This window comes from Salvelinus namaycush, chromosome 4 (assembly GCF_016432855.1).
Source record: "Salvelinus namaycush isolate Seneca chromosome 4, SaNama_1.0, whole genome shotgun sequence".
NCBI lineage: Eukaryota > Metazoa > Chordata > Actinopteri > Salmoniformes > Salmonidae > Salvelinus > Salvelinus namaycush.
The window spans coordinates 48069183-48088348 of NC_052310.1; the positions used below are offsets into that span (position 1 = coordinate 48069183).

The window sequence follows — 19166 nt, forward strand, 5'->3', positions numbered from 1 at the left end:
TTTGTCGCAAATCGGTCTTCCAAATGGACAATGACCCCAAGCATACTTCCAAAGTTGTGGCAAAATGGCTTAAGGACAACAAAGTCAATGTATTGGAGTGGCCATCACAAAGCCCTGTCCTCAATCCCATAGAAAATGTGTGGGCAGAATTGAAAAAGCGTGTGCGAGCAAGGAGGCCTTCAAACCTGACCCAGTTACACCAGCTCTGTCAGGAGGAATGGGCTAAAATTCACCCAACTTATTGTGGGAAGCTTGTGGAAGGCTATTCGAAACGTTTGACCCAAGTTAAACAATTTACAGGCAATGCTACCAAATACTAATTGAGTGTATATAAACTTCTGACCCACTGGAAATGTGATGAAAGAAATAAAAGCTGAAATAAGTCATTCTCTCTACTATTATTCTGACATTTCACATTCTTAAAATATAGTGGTGATCCTAACTGACCTTAGACAGGGAATTTGTACTTGGATTAAATGTCAGGAATTGTGAAAAACTGAGTTTAAATGTATTTGGCTAAGGTGTATGTAAACTTCCGACTTCAACTGTTTGTAGCAAAGCACAACCTCCATGTCTTCCCTGGGGGAGGAGAACAACTATACCTGAAACCACACTGTGTTGATTGATTATTTCTCTCAACCAATATTGGGTGTTCTCACTTTGAAGTGGCCTTGTTTGTGTTCTTCCTGACTTTAATTTTGAAGTACATTAGGAGGTGTGAGAGAGAGGGGGAGAGTCAGAGAGAGAGAGAGAGAGATTACAGGAGTCGTCTGAGCCTTGGGAGTCTGTCTGACACTTTTCTACTCATCACCTCCTGACAAGGCTGTCACATCTTAATACCACCTTCCCTTTTTTGCCCTAGTTTCAGCTGTTTTGTTTTTCCTCTCTTGGCAGTCTCTCCAGTGAGAGAGTGTGAGCCCGTAGCCTGCAGCATAGATTAGAGGACTACCTGTGCCTACCTGGTGGGTAGTGTCATTTCCTCAGAGGCAATGTGAGAACAGACCCCCAACGCATGATGGGATTGATAGGCTTTGACAGCCACAAGTGTTCCACAATGACACAGCATTGGGGGCGGGGGGGGCTTAAAACCCCCACATCACTGCAGTGGAAAAACTATCCCATGCTGCCGCTTTTGGATCTTCACCGACACAACCACCTCAAAACAAGCGAGGCAAGGAAGCACGGTTTCATGCTGATTAATTGTAGGAGTGGAGTGAGACTCTAAATTGTTATCAGTTAAAACTTTTCTATTTCGCTAGCTATGTCAGAGCTGCTAAAGTTTCTGGAGAGAAAAGTCTTTGGCCAAAATACAGTGTGTTTCCATTGGAAATCTATCCCATGCCATTCTTCACTGAATACTGTTCTTAGTTTGATCAATTAGATAGCTTTACATCCCAATAGGACTGCCTTTGGATTACTGCTTATCTGCCATCAGCTCTTTGAGGCTTCTTAGGTGTATTATTATTATTAAAACGGGAGAATTTATTATTTAGTTAAGAACAAATTCTTATTTACAATGACAGCCTACACCAGGCCAATTGTGTGCCGCCCTATGGAACTCACAATCACGGCCGGTTGTGATACAATACAGCCTGGATTCGAACGCGGGTGTCTATAGTGACTCCTCTAGCACTGAGATGCAGTGCCTTAGACTTCTGCGCCACTCGGTCTAAGGCACTAGATGTTGGTGTTCCAACATTTATACTGATGGTGAAACACTTGATTTTAGCCCGTTGTATTTCTGATGTCTATGTTGCAGCTGCTGTTGTTGATTTTTTGGGGGCTGTGGCAGTAAATGTGCATGATTACTTTTTCTTGCGAAATGTTGATTGACTGAGCAAAATCTGTGTTTTTGTTTGAGGTTTGCTGAAAGACCTCTTCACTGGTCACAAAGATGAGGCTTTAGGTATGTACAGTTTGTAATCTCTGAGGAATATAAAAGCAGAACACCCAATCATATCATCCATATGCACAGCTACAGTTACATGTTTTGAAAACACTATATGTGATATCAGCATCATATTTATTGGTACATTGAGTGAGACTTGTACCTACCCTCCCCATGTGTAGCATTATGTCCTTTTCCAGCTCCTTTTCAAGCTAATTACAGATGAACACAATGTATCGGTGTGTTAATATGTTTCTTCTCCATTAAGTATCTGGATTACACCCATCCATTTTTCAATAAAATTCAATTGAGGTAGCATCATGGATTCAAAACATAAACCCCCTGCAGGTGCAATGCATAGTTTATGTTCCAGCTGTACGGAAAGGCACCTTGTTGAAATGTCATGTCTATCTTCCTACTGTGCCAAGACACTTTGATTTGATCATTCTTGTACATCTAAGACACCTTGTTAAAATGCAACGTTTGTATATTATTGTTGCTACACATTAGGAAGTTCCAATTGAAGTCACAGTAGCACATGCTTCACACTATTAAATGTGTTTTGCCAAAGAGGACTGCTCTATGTTTGATATACAGTCTTTCTCTTGTCTTCTTATACAGAAAATATCCTAAATGATAATGATGCGCTGGAATACGTTAAAGGCACACTGAAGCACTTTATGAGTTTTGAACTCAGAGACCAATGTTGTGGCATGCATAAACAGCTACAGTATATCAGCTCGCTCATCTACCGTCAAACACTCAACGATCAGGGTAAAAGCCTCACTGTTTGAGATGCAGTTTTCTGACTGTGTGCGGAGCAGTCTGGACTCATAAATCAGACCTTTGCTATTTAACGTACATTTTTGTACCTCCAAGTATGATATGTTACGCTACATTACAAATGGAAAATGGTCTGCCCACAATTTCAGACAAAGACATGGAGGGGAACACAGGAATAAATACATGCAGTGTGGTCAGGGAATGAAAACCAGGTGTGCAGGGAACAAGACACAACAAATGGAACAATGGAAAATGGAGCGGTGATGGCTAGAAAGCCGATGACGTCGACCGCCGAACGTCGCCCGAACAAGGACAGGAGCCGACTTCGGCGGAGGTCATGACAGTGTGACACTATACGTCCTCCAATCCGTATGTTATTGTACGACCATTACTCCATTTGTAATGTAACGTAACATATCATACTAAATGGAGGGATTCAAATGTACATCCCAAAAGCTATGAATGGCCCTGAGGCCAGGTTGATTGGAGAAGAACAGGGCTTCTGTTTGGCCACCATGATTCTTAACTACTTTGTTTCATTTACTGCAGGAAACTCCCATCCCTGGGTTTGAGACTAGATCTAAGACAGGGTACCCCATATAGTGTACCCTTGGACCGGTAAACACATATGGTACGCAAATATGTAACTGGCCAATTGACCAGTAAAGTATTTACTACATTTGACCTCCTATATAATATTGATCATAGACTGCTTAAACAATATCCCTGAAGTTTAATAGACTGTAGTTGATTTTTAGGTCAAACTCTAAGGTACCTAAGTGTTTAGCTCTATACTAACAGAGATGTGTAGACTCAGGTCTGATCTCGTTTCCACAGCAACAGAGGACTGTAGGAGATGAGGCCAGGGTCCCGTCCATTGTGAGTATTTCATGAGGGGCCTCATTACGACTTGGGTGCCTTTGTAAGACTGGCACAGAATTAAACAGTGAGCTTTGACAACTCATCATTGTCCATCCTTTCAAACGACTGTCTGATCTAAAGCCCTCCTGAACCCTTCGGACCACTGAATGGCCTCATTCCAGAGCGAGACATCCTCTGGTTGCTATGTAGCAATGCCATCGACCTATGTTCCAGTAGTAGTGATGATGTTGTCATGTTACAGCATATCATTACAAAACAGGTCATACACAGACACCTAATTAGTAAGTATGATAGGAGTAACACCAACACTGTTCACGATGGCAGAGAAGCACCATTAATTTTATATCAAAGCCACTGTACATCCTAATGTTTTAACTACCAACACACAAAAACGTGTTCATTACAGTACATTCAGAAGGTTTTTAGACCCCTTGACCTTTTCCACAAGTTGTTATGTTACAGCCTTATTCTTTGCTATGAGAGTCGAAATTGAGCTCAGGTGCATCCTTTTTCCATTGATCATCCTTGAGATGTTTCTACAACTTGATTGGAGTCCACCTGTGGTAAATTAAATTGATTGGAAATTATTTCTAAAGGTACACACATGTCTATATAAGGTCCCACAGTTGACAGTGCATGTCAGAGCAAAAACCAAGCCATGAGGTCGAAGGAAATGTCCGTAGAGCTCTGAGACAGGATTCTGTTGATGTACAGATCTGGGGACGGGTATAAAACAATTTCTGCTGCTTTGAAGGTCCCCAATAACAAAGTGGCCTTCATCATTCTTAAATGGAAGAAGTTTGGAACCACCAAGACTCTTCCAAGAGCTGGCCGCACGAGCCAAACTGAGCAATCGGGGGAGAATGGCCTTGGTCAGGGAGGTGACCAAGAACCTGAAGGTCCTCTGACAGAGCTCTGGAGATGGGAGAACCTTCCAGAAGGACAACCATCTCTGCAGCACTCCACCAGTCAGGCCTTTATGGTGGAGTGGCCAGATGGAAGCCACTCCTCAGTAAAAGGCACATGACAGCCCGCTTGCAGTTTGCCAAAAGGCCCGTAAAGGACTCTCAGACCATGAGAAACAAGATTTAACTCTTTGGACTGAATACCAGGCGTCACGTCTGGAGAAGCATGGTGGTGGCAGCATCATTCTGTGGGGATGTTTTTCAGTGGCAGGGACTGGAAGACTAGTCAGGATTGAGGGAAAGATGAATGGAGCAAATTACAGAGAGGTCCTTGATAAAAACCTGCTCCAGAGCGCTCAAGACCTCAGACTGGGGGTGAAGGTTCACCTTCCAACAGGACAACGAGCCTAAGCACACAGCCAAGACAATGCAGGAGTGACTTTGGGACAAGTCTCTGAAAGTCCTTGAGTGGCCCAGCCAGAGCCCGGACTTGAACCCGATCGAACATCTCTAGAGAGACCTGAACATAGCTGTGTAGCGACGCTCCCCATCCAACCTGACAGAGTTTGAGTGGATCTGCAAGAGAAGAATGGGAGAAACTCCCCAAATACAGGTGTGCCAAGCTTGTAGCGTCATACCTAAGAATACTCTCGGCCATAATGGCTGCCAAAGGTGCTTCAACAAAGTACTGAGTAAAGGGTCTGAATAGTTATGTAAGTGTGATATTTAAAAACATTTTTTTTACCTGTTTTTGATTTGTCATGATGGGGTATTGTGTGTAGATTGAGAGGGGGAACAAATATTTAATACATTTTAGAATAAGGCTGTAACGTAACAAAATGTGGAAAAGGTTAAGGGGTCTGAATACTTTCCGAATGCACTGTACAATAGGGTAAGATTGATTTTGCCTGTTGAATGATCCAAATGAGTTGGAATACCTGTTAGCGCAAGTGGAGATCATAATCCTTTATTCCAATAATATTCCAGGAATATAACAATAACCTCCCTGGCTGGAGCATGTAAAGGTCATTCAATAAATATATTAATTAGGTTAATCATTATGGTTTTTGTTATATTCCTGGAATATTTTTAGAATAAAGGGTTATTGTTTCCAACTTGAGCTAAGAGGTTCTAGAACAGTTCAGTTGAAAACATACAGTAGGTGAGATATGGGGAACCAAAACAAGCTCACACCTGATGTTATTTCCCTAATTATTGAAAATTGTCAATAAAATAAACCTAGCTAATTGTGCTTTTTTGATTTTTGTGTTTAATGACTAAAATATGTATACATTTGACTTAGATGTTACTGTATGAATGAAACTTATTATAATCATAATGCTGAATATTATGTGTTCCTTATTAGAAAGAATGGAGTTATCTTCAGACAGGCTGGAATGCTGTGTTCCTTACAGGACATTTTGTCTCTACCCAGGGAGGGGAAAGACCTTGGGTTGGTTGCAGATAGTTTAACAGGTGGCAGACAGTAATGAGAACTCTAACTATAGTGCCATTGTATTCTAGAGGAGGATGGACATTAAAACCTATGACATCATCTTTATTATATAACCTGATGTAAATTGTACTATGATTCAGTACTCTCGAGAATAAACGCTATTGATTGATTGATTTTAAGACTGGTTTCTGTCCATTTAATGCTGATAATTATCTTACAAATTCTTATTTATGGGCAGAGGGTTTTAATTGAATTGGTTGATAAACATAGGAATGAAATTCCTTTAACAAACATATAAAAAGAAACATTCTCACTGCTGTTGACATGCAGCTTGAGATGCTCAGAGCCCAGTTTTTCTAAAGATATCTATCCGGATTTCGGCTATCGGATAGGATTAAATGCATAGAAATGGAATGAATAGAACACCAGGAGTGTTAACTTTTAGAAAACTAGGCCCTAAGGACCGAAACATTGCTGCTGAAATGCATCTGCTCTGACTCTAAATTAAAAGTGAGTGTTTTGTTTAATCAAGTCTGATCTCAACCATGGGATGCAGAGATTAACTTTCATTTGAAGGCATAATACATTTTTGCACTTCTTGACCAAAAATCTAAAACAGAGAGAGCATGAGTGATTATGTTTTAAAGACGAGACAAACGAGCTTGCAGATCTTTGTTTTAATACTCAAACAAGGGATCCACAAGACACAGAGAAATGTTTAGAATGTACAGTACATTGGCTACATAGGCAGGCTAATTATTGGCAAAATATCTGATCTGATTGGTCAAAAGACCAGTTAGTGTCGAAATATTAGAATTGGCATCCATTGCATTGTGAATATAGACACAATTGATGATTCCTTAACCTTATATTCAATGCCAAGAAGCTTAATGTATAATGTAGTAGCGTCACTGTAAATCCTTCAGGAATTAATCTCAGTGCATTACTGCATAAAGACCTCAAATTGATATTGAATAGCCCATGTGGTAGTACCCATCCAACTCTGAACATATCCATCAATAAATGTTAGCTTTGTTGAGACCTCAAATCCCCCTACCAGTAATTCCAATTTAAAGTCATAAATATCTATATTATATAATTATCTGTGTTGACTAACTCTAGAGACATGCCTCAGGGTGCCTCACTTCTCTGATTCTAGATCTTACTAGATCTAATTGTGAGATTCAGTTACATTAACATTATAGCATATAATAGCTATCTGATGTTGCTGCTCCTAAGTCTGATTTCTAGCCTAAAATCATATTTCTCTCCAAAGCTTCATTTTGCATCAGCTCTTCAAGTGAACAATAAAAATAAAAAACACAACTGAATTTCTGGCAAGAGGTGTTGATGAAACGTGTTCTGTAGGTCACGAGTTGATGTCATTGCCATAATGTGATAACTTGTAACCTAATCAAACTTACAGCATAGAAAAAATCACATAATGATGTTTGATTCATAGTTGAAGTACTATAGACAAACAGCAGTCACTCCCACACAGACAACTTGTCTAAAAATGGTTCCTGAACCTCATCATCCATTTGACTTGATGACGTCAAATTCCTGGAACAACTAAGGTCGATGCTTATCTAACAACCAACACGCCCGGAAACACCAGCGCTTTCACCTGCTAATAAGCTACCTGATACCTACAGTGCAATGGAGCTCCCCTGCTCTTTCTCCTTGGCTACACACCCTATTTTCATTGCAGTACCCACTACTATAGACCTTGTTGCCTACATCTTGGTGGGAGATGATTTGTCTCCAGCTCTCAGCCCCAGGATATGATCTAGTGACACAGTGCTCATTGTTTTTACATTGCTGAATAAATCTGTAGTGGGAAACTAAGTTCAGCAGCTGTTTCCTATATTTCTGTGTTTCTAACGATAGCGACGGGCTATCTGTTTGAATGCAAGTGTGGTTGGATGGCATATGGCCCCTATAATTTCAGAGTGAGTAAGAAACGGAGCATTCAACCGTGGAGGTAAATCTTACTCTTGTGTTCAGGGGCCTCTGCAATATTCAATGAGACCAAGCTGGAAATGCGTGGCATTAAAATCAAATCATGACTCTTCCAAGGTTAGAAGATCGATCTGCAGCTTTCAGGCTGTGCTGGGTGTTATTATTGATGCGCACACTGTTGTTAGGTAAAATGGTGAAGGCTTTTAAGTTATACTGTTTGTAAGGATGATATGGGGCTATCAATCTAAATTTCAGTATGGCAAAAGGGATCATTTGGAAGGTAATGACAACAATTTACAGATGAGGACAAGCATATATAGCATAACCATGACAGATGTCATGCGTGAATAGTCATGTGATATGTGAAAGAGCTATACTGTGCCTTTCTTAGCCATTAAGATGGAGCACTTACTTATGAGTAACCATGATGAACAACATAGCAATTCAGATTTTTCAGGGGGTGCTGCAGCACCCTCAGCACCCCTACTTCCCACGGCTATGGTGAACCATTCAAGCCTGTGTACTTGAGTTTGGACTCCCTACTCTTATGTTGTTATAGGATTATTTTGGGAAATGCATTAAATCTCTATTTTCTTTATACTAATTTCCTTCTCCTCTCCTTCCCCCCTCTTTCTATCTCTATGCAGGCTGTGGAAACCAACCTGGCATCCAAGGACAGCCATTGGGTTTATGCCAATGAGGTGAGATCAATACTGCATTATTATATTTATACATCACATTTCTTCAGTTTGCTTCATTGCAGTTGCATTAGCTGCGGATAGACATGGATTAAAACCAATAACACTTTCACTCTGACTTCTTCCATATTTAGACTCAGAAACAGTATAAATGCTCTCACACCATGCCACTTTGTTTCTATCTGAGGGGTTTTATACATTATTGACCAAATAATTATTAGTTATTGCATTCACAGCACTTCGAAAGCCAAAGCTGTTTTTTTTACCTGTTTCTTTGTTGATCTGACATTGCGTAAATGGTCTTCCAAATGGGCTTTAACATCAATATATGCCAAGCACTTTGTGAATACCAAACACTGTGCTCTGTGCCATGCCTGAGACCAGCTGGGCACTTTTGCATTGATTCAGGCTGATTTGCTGAGAAGGACCATAAGTCCTCTGATGTGCCAATGCTAATGGGAAAAAAGCATGTTTCTAACGTACCTTGATGTCTTTTTATTAGAGTTTATGTGCTTCCAGAGTACACTTTTAAGTTGACCTAACCACCAACCACAGTGAACTCACACACACGCACAAATGTACGCTCACACAGACACATGGGTCTTTCTAATAAACTAGGGTACCAGTGAGCATTTATTTTTTTCTGTTTGGAGCTATTACAAAGTCATTAATAATAATTTGCCTTTTTTTATTGTGAGTACATTAAGATACAGTATAAAGAGGGAACATAGATACATTCAATGTAATTCATGAGTTGAATCAAAACCTACAGTATGTTTAAACCCATTCTCATGCTTGGAGTCTTCACAAATTTGAGAGAAAACACTACCTTGCTTTCCTTGCATTTATGATACAGTTTGTTGTTATATCATATACTAAGCATTTAACAAATACAGCTGAAGTCGGAAGTTTACATACACTTAGGTTGGAGTCATTAAAACTCGTTTTTCAACAACTCCACACATTTTTTGTTAACAAACTATAGTTTTGGCAAGTCGGTTAGGACATCTACTTTGTGCAAAACACAAGTAATTTTTCCAACAATTGTTTACAGACAGATTATTTCACTGTATCTGTAACGGCTGTCTAATGCCTCCTCCTCGGATGAGGAGGAGGAGTAAGGGTCGGACCAAAATGCAGCGTTGTATGCAGACATAATGGATATTTATTAAAGAAAGACGAAACACGAAAACTCTTACACAAACTACAAAACAACAAACGACGTAGACAGACCTGAACTTGAGAACTTACATATAGACACGAAGCTCACGTCCTGACCAACTAAACAAAGTTAAACAAAGGAAAATAATGTCAGGAACGTGACAGTATCACAATTCCAGTGTGTCAGAAGTTTACATACACTAAGTTGACTGTGCCTTTAAACAGCTTGTAAAATTCCATAAAATGATGTCATGGCTTTAGAAGCTTCTGATAGGCTAATTGACATCATTTGAGACAATTGGAGGTGTACCTGTGGATGTATTTCAAGGCCTACCTTCAAACTCAGTGCCTCTTTGCTTGACATCATGGGAAAATCAAAAGAAATCAGCCAAGACCTCAGAAAAATAATTGTAGACCTCCACAAGTCTGGTTCATCCCTGGGAGCAATTTCCAAACGCCTGAACGTACCACGTTCATCTGACAAACAATAGTACGCAAGTATAAACACCATGGGACCACGCAGCCGTCATACCGCTCAGGAAGGAGACGCGTTCTGTCTCCTAGAGATGAACGTACTTTGTAGCGAAAAGTGCAAGTCAATCCCAGAACAACAGCAAAGGACCCTGTGAAGATGCTGGAGTTAAGAGGTACAAAAGTATCTATATCCACAGTAAAATAAGTTTATATCGACATAACCTGAAAGGTCGCTCAGCAAGGAAGAAGCCACTGCTCCAAAACCACCATAAAAAAGCCAGACTACGGTTTCCAACTGCACATGGGGACAAAGGACGTACTTGTTGGAGAAATGTCCTCTGGTCTGATGAAACAAAAATGGAACGTTTTGGCCATAATGACCATCGTTATGTTTGGAGGAAAAAGGGGGAGGCATGCAACCTCCAGTATCATGTTGTGGGGGTGATTTGCTGCAGGAGGGACTGGTGCACTTCACAAAATAGATGGTATCATGAGGAGGGGAAATTATGTGGATATATTGAAGCAACATCTCAAGACATCAGTCAGGAAGTTAAAGCTTAGTCGCAAATGGGTCTTCCAAATGGACAATGACCCCAAGCACACTTCCAAAGTTGTGGCAAAATGGCTTAAGGACAATAAAGTCAAGGTATTGGAGTGGCCATCACAAAGCCCTGACTTCAATCCTATAGAAAATTTGTGGACATAACTGAAAAAGCGTGTGCGAGCAAAGAGACCTAAAACCTGACTCAGTTACCCCAGCTCTGTCAAAAGGAATGGGCCAAAATTCACCCAACTTATTGTGGGAAGCTTATGGAAGGCTACCCAAAGCGTTTGACCCAAGTTAAACAATGTAAAGGCAATGCTACCATGTACTAATTGAGTAAACTTCTGACCCACTGGGAATGTGATGAAAGAAATAAAAGCTGAAAGAAATTATTCTCTCTACTATTATTCTGACATTTCACATTCTTAAAATAAAGTGATGATCATAACTGACCTAAAACAGGGATTTTTTACTAGGATTAAATGTCAAGAATTGTCAAAAACTGAGTTTAAATGTATTTGGCTAAGGTGTATGTAAACTTCCGGCTTCAACTGTAAATTACACATTGACCTTGGTCCTGTGAAATTCCTGGATATTGCTGTCGGACTCTTTTCTTGTAACATCCGGCGCCGACAGAGATCGCCGCCTCGCTTGGCGTCCCTAGGAAACTATGCAGTATTTTGTTATTTTATGTGTTATTTCTTACATTGTTACCCCAGGAAATCTTACGTTTTATTACATACAGTCGGGAGGATCTATTGGATAAAAGAGCAACGTCAACTCACCAACATTACCAGGAATACGACTTTCCCGAAGCGGATCCTCTGTTTGGCCCACCATCCAGGACAATGGATCGGATCCCAGCCGGCGACCCAAAACAACGGCGCCGCAGAAAGGGCAAACGGAGCGGTCTTCTGGTCAGGCTCCGTAGACGGGCACATTGCGCACCGCTCCCGAGCATATTACTCGCCAATGTCCAGTCTCTTGACAACAAGGTAGACGAAAGGGTTGCCTTCAAGAGAGATCAGAGACTGTAACGTTCTTTGTTTAATGGAAACATGGCTCACTCGAGACACTCTATCGGAGTCGGTACAGCCACCTGGTTTCTTCACGCATCGCGCCGACAGAAACAAGCATCTCTCTGGTAAGAAGGGCGGGGGGTTATGCCTGATGATTAACGAGACGTGGTGTGATCATAACAACATACAGGAACTCAAGTCCTTTCGTTCACCGGACTTCCTCACAATCAAATGCCGACCGCATTATCTACCAAGAGAATTCTCTTCGATCATAATCACAGTCGTGTATATTCCCCCCCAAGCAGACACATCGAAGGCACTGATGAACGAACTTCATTTGACTCTATGTAAACTGGAAACCACATATCCTGAGGCTGATTTTATTGTATCTGGCGATTTTAACAAGGCTAATCTGAAAACAAGGCTCCCTAAATTTTATCAGCATATCGATTGTGCGACCCGGGCTGGCAAAACCCTGGATCATTGTTATTCTAACTTCCGCAATGCATATAAGGCCCCCCCCCGCCCTCCTTTCGGAAAAGCTGACCACGAATCCATTTTGTTGCTCCCAGCCTATAGACAGAAACTAAAACAGGAAGCACCCGTGCTCAGGTCTGTTCAACGCTGGTCCAACCAATCGGATTCCACGCTTCAAGATTGCTTCGATCACATGGACTGGGATATGTTCCGCATAGCGTCGAACAACAACATTGATGAATACGCTGATTCGGTGAGCGAGTTTATTAGCAAGTGCATCGGTAATGTTGTACCCACAGCGTCTATTAAAACATTCCCCAACCAGAAACCGTGGATTGATGGCAGCATTCGCGGCAAAACTTAAAGCGCGAACCACTGTTTTTAATCAGGGCAAGGTGACCGGAAACATGACCGAATACAAACATTGTAGCTATTCCCTCTGCAAGGCAATCAAACAAGCTAAGCATCAGTATAGAGACAAAGTAGAGTCGCAATTCAATGGCTCAGACACGAGAGGTATGTGGCAGGGTCTACAGTCAATCACGGACTACAAAAGAAAAACCAGCCCCATCGCGGACCACGATGTCTTGCTCCCAGACAAACTAAACAACTTCTTTGCTCGCTTTGAGGACAATACAGTGCCACTGACATGGCCCGCTACGAAAACCTGCGGGCTCTCCTTCGCTGCAGCCAACGTGAGTAAAACATTTAAACGTGTTAACCCTTGCAAAGGCTGCAGGCCCAGACGGCATCCCAAGCCGCTTTCTCAGAGCATGTGCAGACCAGCTGGCTGGTGTGTTTACGGACATATTTAATCAATCCTTATCACAGTCTGCTGTTCCCACATGCTTCAAGAGGGCCACCATTGTTCTTGTTCCCAAGAAAGCTAAGGTAACTGAGCTAAATGACTATCACCCCGTAGCACTCACTTACGACATCATGAAGTGCTTTGAGAGACTAGTCAAGGACCATATCACCTCCACCCTACCTGACACCCTAGACCCACTCCAATTTGCTTGCCGCACCAATAGGTTCACAGACGACGCAATCGCAATCACACTGCACACTGCCCTATCTCATCTGGACAAGAGGAATACCTACGTAAGAATGCTGTTCATTGACTACAGCTCAGCATTTAACACCATAGTACCCTCCACACTTGTCATTAAGCTCGAAAACGTGGGTCTCGACCCCGCCCTGTGCAACTGGGTCCTGGACTTCCTGACGGGCCGCCCCCAGGTGGTGAGGGTAGGTAACAACATCTCCACCCCGCTGATCCTCAACACTGGGGCCCCACAAGGGTGCGTTCTCAGCCCTCTCCTGTACTCCCTGTTCACCCATGACTGCGTGGCCATGCACGCCTCCAACTCAATCATCAAGTTTGCAGACGACACTACAGTGGTAGGCTTGATTACCAACAATGACGAGACGGCCTACAGGGAGGAGGTGAGGGCCCTCGGAGTGTGGTGTCAGGAAAATAACCTCACACTCAATGTCAACAAAACAAAGGAGATGACCGTGGACTTCAGGAAACAGCAGAGGGAGCAACCCCCTATCCACATCGATGGGACAGTAGTGGAGAGGGTAGTAAGTTTTAAGTTCCTCAGCGTACACATCACGGACAAACTGAAATGGTCCACCCACACAGACAGCGTGGTGAAGAAGGCGCAGCAGCGCCTCTTCAACCTCAGGAGGCTGAAGAAATTTGTCTTGTCACCAAAAACACTCACAAACTTTTACAGATGCACAATCGAGAGCATCCTGTCGGGCTGTATCACCGCCTGGTACGGCAACTGCTCCGCCCACAACCGTAAGGCTCTCCAGAGGGTAGTGAGGTCTGCACAACACATCACCGGGGGAAAACTACCTGCCATCCAGGACACCTACACCACCCGATGTCACAGGAATGCCAAAAAGATCATCAAGGACAACAACCACCCTGTAACGGCAGCCTTCCTCCTCTTCGTCTTGGTCCGATCCCTGCTACACCTCCTCTTCAGACGAAGAGGAGGTGTAGCAGGGATCGGACCAAGACGCAGCGTAGTTTGTGCTCAACATGATTTAATTAAGACGAATAACGTGAACACTTACAAAATACAAAAATAACAAACGTGGCAAACCGAAACAGTCCTCTCTGGTGAAACGAACACAAAGACAGGAAACAACCACCCACAAACCCCAACACAAAACAAGCCACCTAAATATGATTCCCAATCAGAGACAACACAAAACACCTGCCTCTGATTGAGAACCATATTAGGCCAAACATAGAAACAGACAAACTAGACACACAACATAGAATGCCCACGCAGCTCACGTCCTGAACCAACATTAAAACAAGTAAAACACACAAGAACTATGGTCAGAACGTGACACACCCGAGCCACTGCCTGTTCACCCCGCTATCATCCAGAAGGTGAGGTCAGTACGGGTGCATCAAAGCGGGGACCGAGAGACTGAACAACAGCTTCTATCTCAAGGCCATCAGACTGTTAATTTAACAGCCATCACTAACGTTGAGTGGCTGCTGCCAATATACTGACTCAACTCTAGCCACTTTATTAATGGAAAAATGTATGTAATTAATGTATCACTAGCCACTTTAAACAATGCCACTTTATATAATGTTTACATACCCTACATTTTTCATCTCATATGTATATACTGTACTCTATATCATCTACTGCATCTTGCCATCTTGATGTAATAAGTGTGTCACTAGTCACTTTAAACAATGCCACTTTATATAATGTTTACATACCCTACATTACTCATCTCATATGTATATACTGTACTCTATACCATCTACTGCATCTTGCCTATGCCGTTCGGCCATCACTCATTCATATATTTTTATGTTCATATTCTTATTCATTTCTTAACACTTGTGTGTTTAAGGTAGTTGTGAACTTGTTAGGTTAGATTACCTGTTAGATATTACTGCATGGTCGGAACTAGAAGCACAAGCATTTCACTACACTCGCATTAACATCTGCTTACCATGTGGATGTGACAAATAAAATTGGATTTGATTCGATTTTTTTGTATGGAGATCTCAGAAGTGTGCTGTAAACTCGTAACATTTCATATCTCCCTATGTTACGGTGTGAAAACAGTTTTCATGTTCACACATAACCAAAATAATGTATGTAATTGCAAAATCCAATGCTTTCAACAGAAAGATTAATTGTAATATCATTAATAAAACAAAAATCGATACTGTCATTAACAGGGTTCTTCAATAATTACGCATAATAGTTGTTTGATGCGCGTTTGATAGCTGTTTAGTTACAATATGTGGGGATATTATCACACAACATAAGCTGATTCAGGAAAGGATTTTATGAATGACAGTCGAGTGATAAAGACCTTGTGTGATACTGCAAACGATTTAACAGCCAAAGTGCAGGAATTAATCTCCAGTACTGATCTCCAGGACTGACAGAACATTTTGGTGTCTATGTTGTTAGTGCGGTTAATATAATTAGCCTACTTTAGTGGACAACATTAAATCAAGATTCCTAAGGTAAAATTACGGTCCGTGTACGTTTTGATCGTTTGTTTTCCAAGTTTTTGCATATAAAGCCAAAAATCAACTTAATATTTCAATGTTCAAATGTGGGTGTGGTTAAATGTGGAATGCCTGGTCAAGTGCACAGCCAACACTTCCTGTCCTTTCAAAGTTGGTCCATTCTATTAATCTATTATCTATTCATTCATTGATTCATTTCTGCCCATACCGTGCCATAGTGGCAAGATAAGGTAAGATTTCTGCGTACTATTTAGTGTGTATTGTCTTAATCAACTGCTATTACTCTAAATGCTTAGCTGACTAATATATCCTAAACCATTGGTAATCTTATTAAATTATGCTATACAGCCAAAACAACAGTATCTATTTTGCTGTGGCTGTGTCCAGCTTACATCTGTGCAAATATATGTGTGTATAGCAATGGAATTAAACATCCAACCAGTGCCTCGATTGTCATGCTGTAGGTCCACCACACACCCGAAGGGTTGTGGGGTCCTGTCTAGAAACAACCCCTAGACACTTGTGGAGATCTGAGAGAATTGGACAGGCGTAAGCAATACCGCCAAAATTCCATCAAGCCTATCAGAGGTTAAGGTGGAGCGCTCACCATGTCACCACCCATCAATCCCTCTCAGATTTCCAGAAGTGTCTAGACTCTGGGCAGTAGGGGCTAGGGGTTGTTTCTGGACAGGCCATGGATATTATGGTAGCTCAGTCAGTCAGTCAGTCTGGCACTGACAAAAAAATGGGAATCTCAATTGCATTTCCTTGATTCGTTGCATCCTCTCTCCTTGTCCCCTTCTCAAAATACATTGGATGAGAAGGTCAGAGGTCCCTCCCCTCTCATGTTCTTATCCAATGGGTTTTGAGGAAGTGATAATAATGTTTTTTCAATAGTTTGTGTGCTTGGTTACCATGGATAAGATTAGTGACAGTGGGGCACAAGGATGTCATGGAGGGAGATTACAATTTTGATGCTGGGAAATTATTGGGAAAAAAAGTTTATATAACTTCAGAAGATAATATTTTTATTGTACATCATTACCAAAGAGGCTATAATTTCATCAAGTTATGTTAGATTTTTTTTATGGACACATTGTATGCTAGCTTTTCAATTATAGTTAGCATGCTAGAATTCCTGCTATTTATGACCAAATACACATCATGAAATCTGATGGTTAGGACAGAATGTATTAGTTCATACATTTTTACTTACCTTAAGACATGAAAAGACACACAAATTACATATATGATAATGGTTCATTTGAAATTGAACACTTATTTTAGGATGATTGAGGGATTTAGATGTCTATTTATGTGACTTACTATGGTTTTTACTGACTTTAATTATTTATTTTGCCCCTAAATCAACCAAGGAGAGAACAAGGACATACAGTATATAAACAAAATCACCCAAGATCCTATAAGATACCAGGAGTATCTTAAGAAACAAAAAGAAAGATACCTTAAGAGAACAGAAAGTGGTTAAATGAAACTCATCTCACAACTTTCCCAGCGAGAAAAAAGTAAAAAAGGAGGAAATAGAAAATAAACCAAAGAAACAGAAAATCAACTATCCAGAAAAGAGTGGTTATGAAGTCATACCTGTCAACGAATAAACCACCACACTTAAAGCTACAGAATGATGATCTACTTCCGCTAAAATTACTCCATATCTACAGTGGCAAGAAAAAGTATGTGAACCCTTTGGAATTACCTGGATTTCTGCATAAATTGGTCATGCATTTTGATCTGATCTTCATCTAAGTCACAACAATAGCCAAATCAAATAAAACTTTATTTGTCACATACACATGGTTAGCAGATGTTAATGCGAGTGTAGTGAAATACTTGTGCTTCTAGTTCCGACCATGCAGTAATATCTAACAAGTAATCTAACCTAACAAGTTCACAACTACCTTAAACACACAAGTGTAAAGGAATGAGTAAGAATATGTACATAAAAATATACATGGATGAGCGATGGCCGAACGGCATAAGCAAGATGCAGTAGATGGTATAGAGTACAGTATATACATTTGAGATGAGTAGTGTCACAGGAACTACTCAGGGTATGTAAACATTACGTAAAGTGGCTTAGTTTAAAGTGACTAGTGATACATTTATTACATCCCATTTTTAATTATTAAAGTGGCTAGAGATTGAGTCAGTATGTTGGCATCAGCCACTCAATGTTAGTGATGGCTGTTTAACAGTCTGATGGCCTTGAGATAGAAGCTGTTTTTCAGTCTCTCGGTCCCAGCTTTGATGCACCTGTACTGACCTCGCCTTCTGGATGATAGCAGGCTGACCAGGCAGTGGCTCGGGTGGTTGTTGTCCTTGATGATCTTTTTGGCCTTCCTGTGACATCGGGTGGTGTAGGTGTCCTGGAGAGCAGGTAGTTTTCCCCTGGTGATGCGTTGTGCAGACATCACTACCCTCTGGAGAGCCTTACGGTTGTGGGCGGAGCAGTTGTCGTACCAGGCGGTGATACAGCCCGACAGGATGCTCTCGATTGTGCGTCTGTAAAAGTTTGTGAGTGTTTTTGGTGACAAGACACATTTCTTCAGCCTCCTTAGGTTGAAGAGGCACTGCTGCGCCTTCTTCACCACGCTGTCTGTGTGGGTGGACCATTTCAGTTTGTCCGTGATGTGTACGCCGAGGAACTTAAAACTTTCCACCTTCTCCACTACCGTTCCGTCGATGTGGATAGGGCTCTGCTGTTTCCTGAAGTCCACGATTATCTCCTTTCTTTTGTTGAGATTGAGTGTGAGGTTATTTTCCTGACACCACACTCCGAAGGCCCTCACCTTCTCCCTGTAGGCCGTCTCATTGTTGTTGGTAAGCATGCCTACCACTGTAGTGTCGTCTGCAAACTTGATGATTGAGTTGGAGGCGTGGAAGGCCACGCAGTCATGGGTGAACAGGGAGTACAGGAGAGGGCTGAGAACGCACCCTTGTGGGGCCCCAGTGTTGAGGATCAGCGGGGTGGAGATGTTGTTTCCTACCCTCACCCCCTGGGGGCGATCATTGATGCCCCATGAGGTGAGATCTTGCATGGAGCCCCAGACCGAGGGTGATTGACCATCATCTTCAACTTCTTCCATTTTCTAATAATTGCGCCAACAGTTGTTGCCTTCTCGCCAAGCTCCTTGCCTATTGTCCTGTAGCCCATCCCAGCCTTGTGCAGGTCTACAATTTTATCCCTGATGTCCTTACACAGCTCTCTGGTCTTGGCCATTGTGGAGAGGTTGGAGTCTGTTTGATTAAGTGTGTGGACAGGTGTCTTTTATACAGGTAACGAGTTCAAACAGGTGCAGTTAATACAGGTAATGAGTGGAGAACAGGAGGGCTTCTTAAAGAAAAACTAACAGGTCTGTGAGAG

The 19166-nt window shown here is 41.7% G+C and overlaps 1 protein-coding gene across 1 annotated transcript in view; it reads left to right on the plus strand.

The window, feature by feature from the left end:
- The window catches only part of LOC120046575 (glutamate receptor ionotropic, delta-1-like), a 419872-nt gene that overhangs the window by 291711 nt on the left and 108995 nt on the right, over nt 1-19166 (plus strand). Inside the window, exon 5 of the mRNA XM_038991931.1 lies at nt 8524-8577. Coding sequence (XP_038847859.1) covers nt 8524-8577 — 54 coding nt within the window. The remainder of the gene's footprint in view (nt 1-8523; nt 8578-19166) is intronic.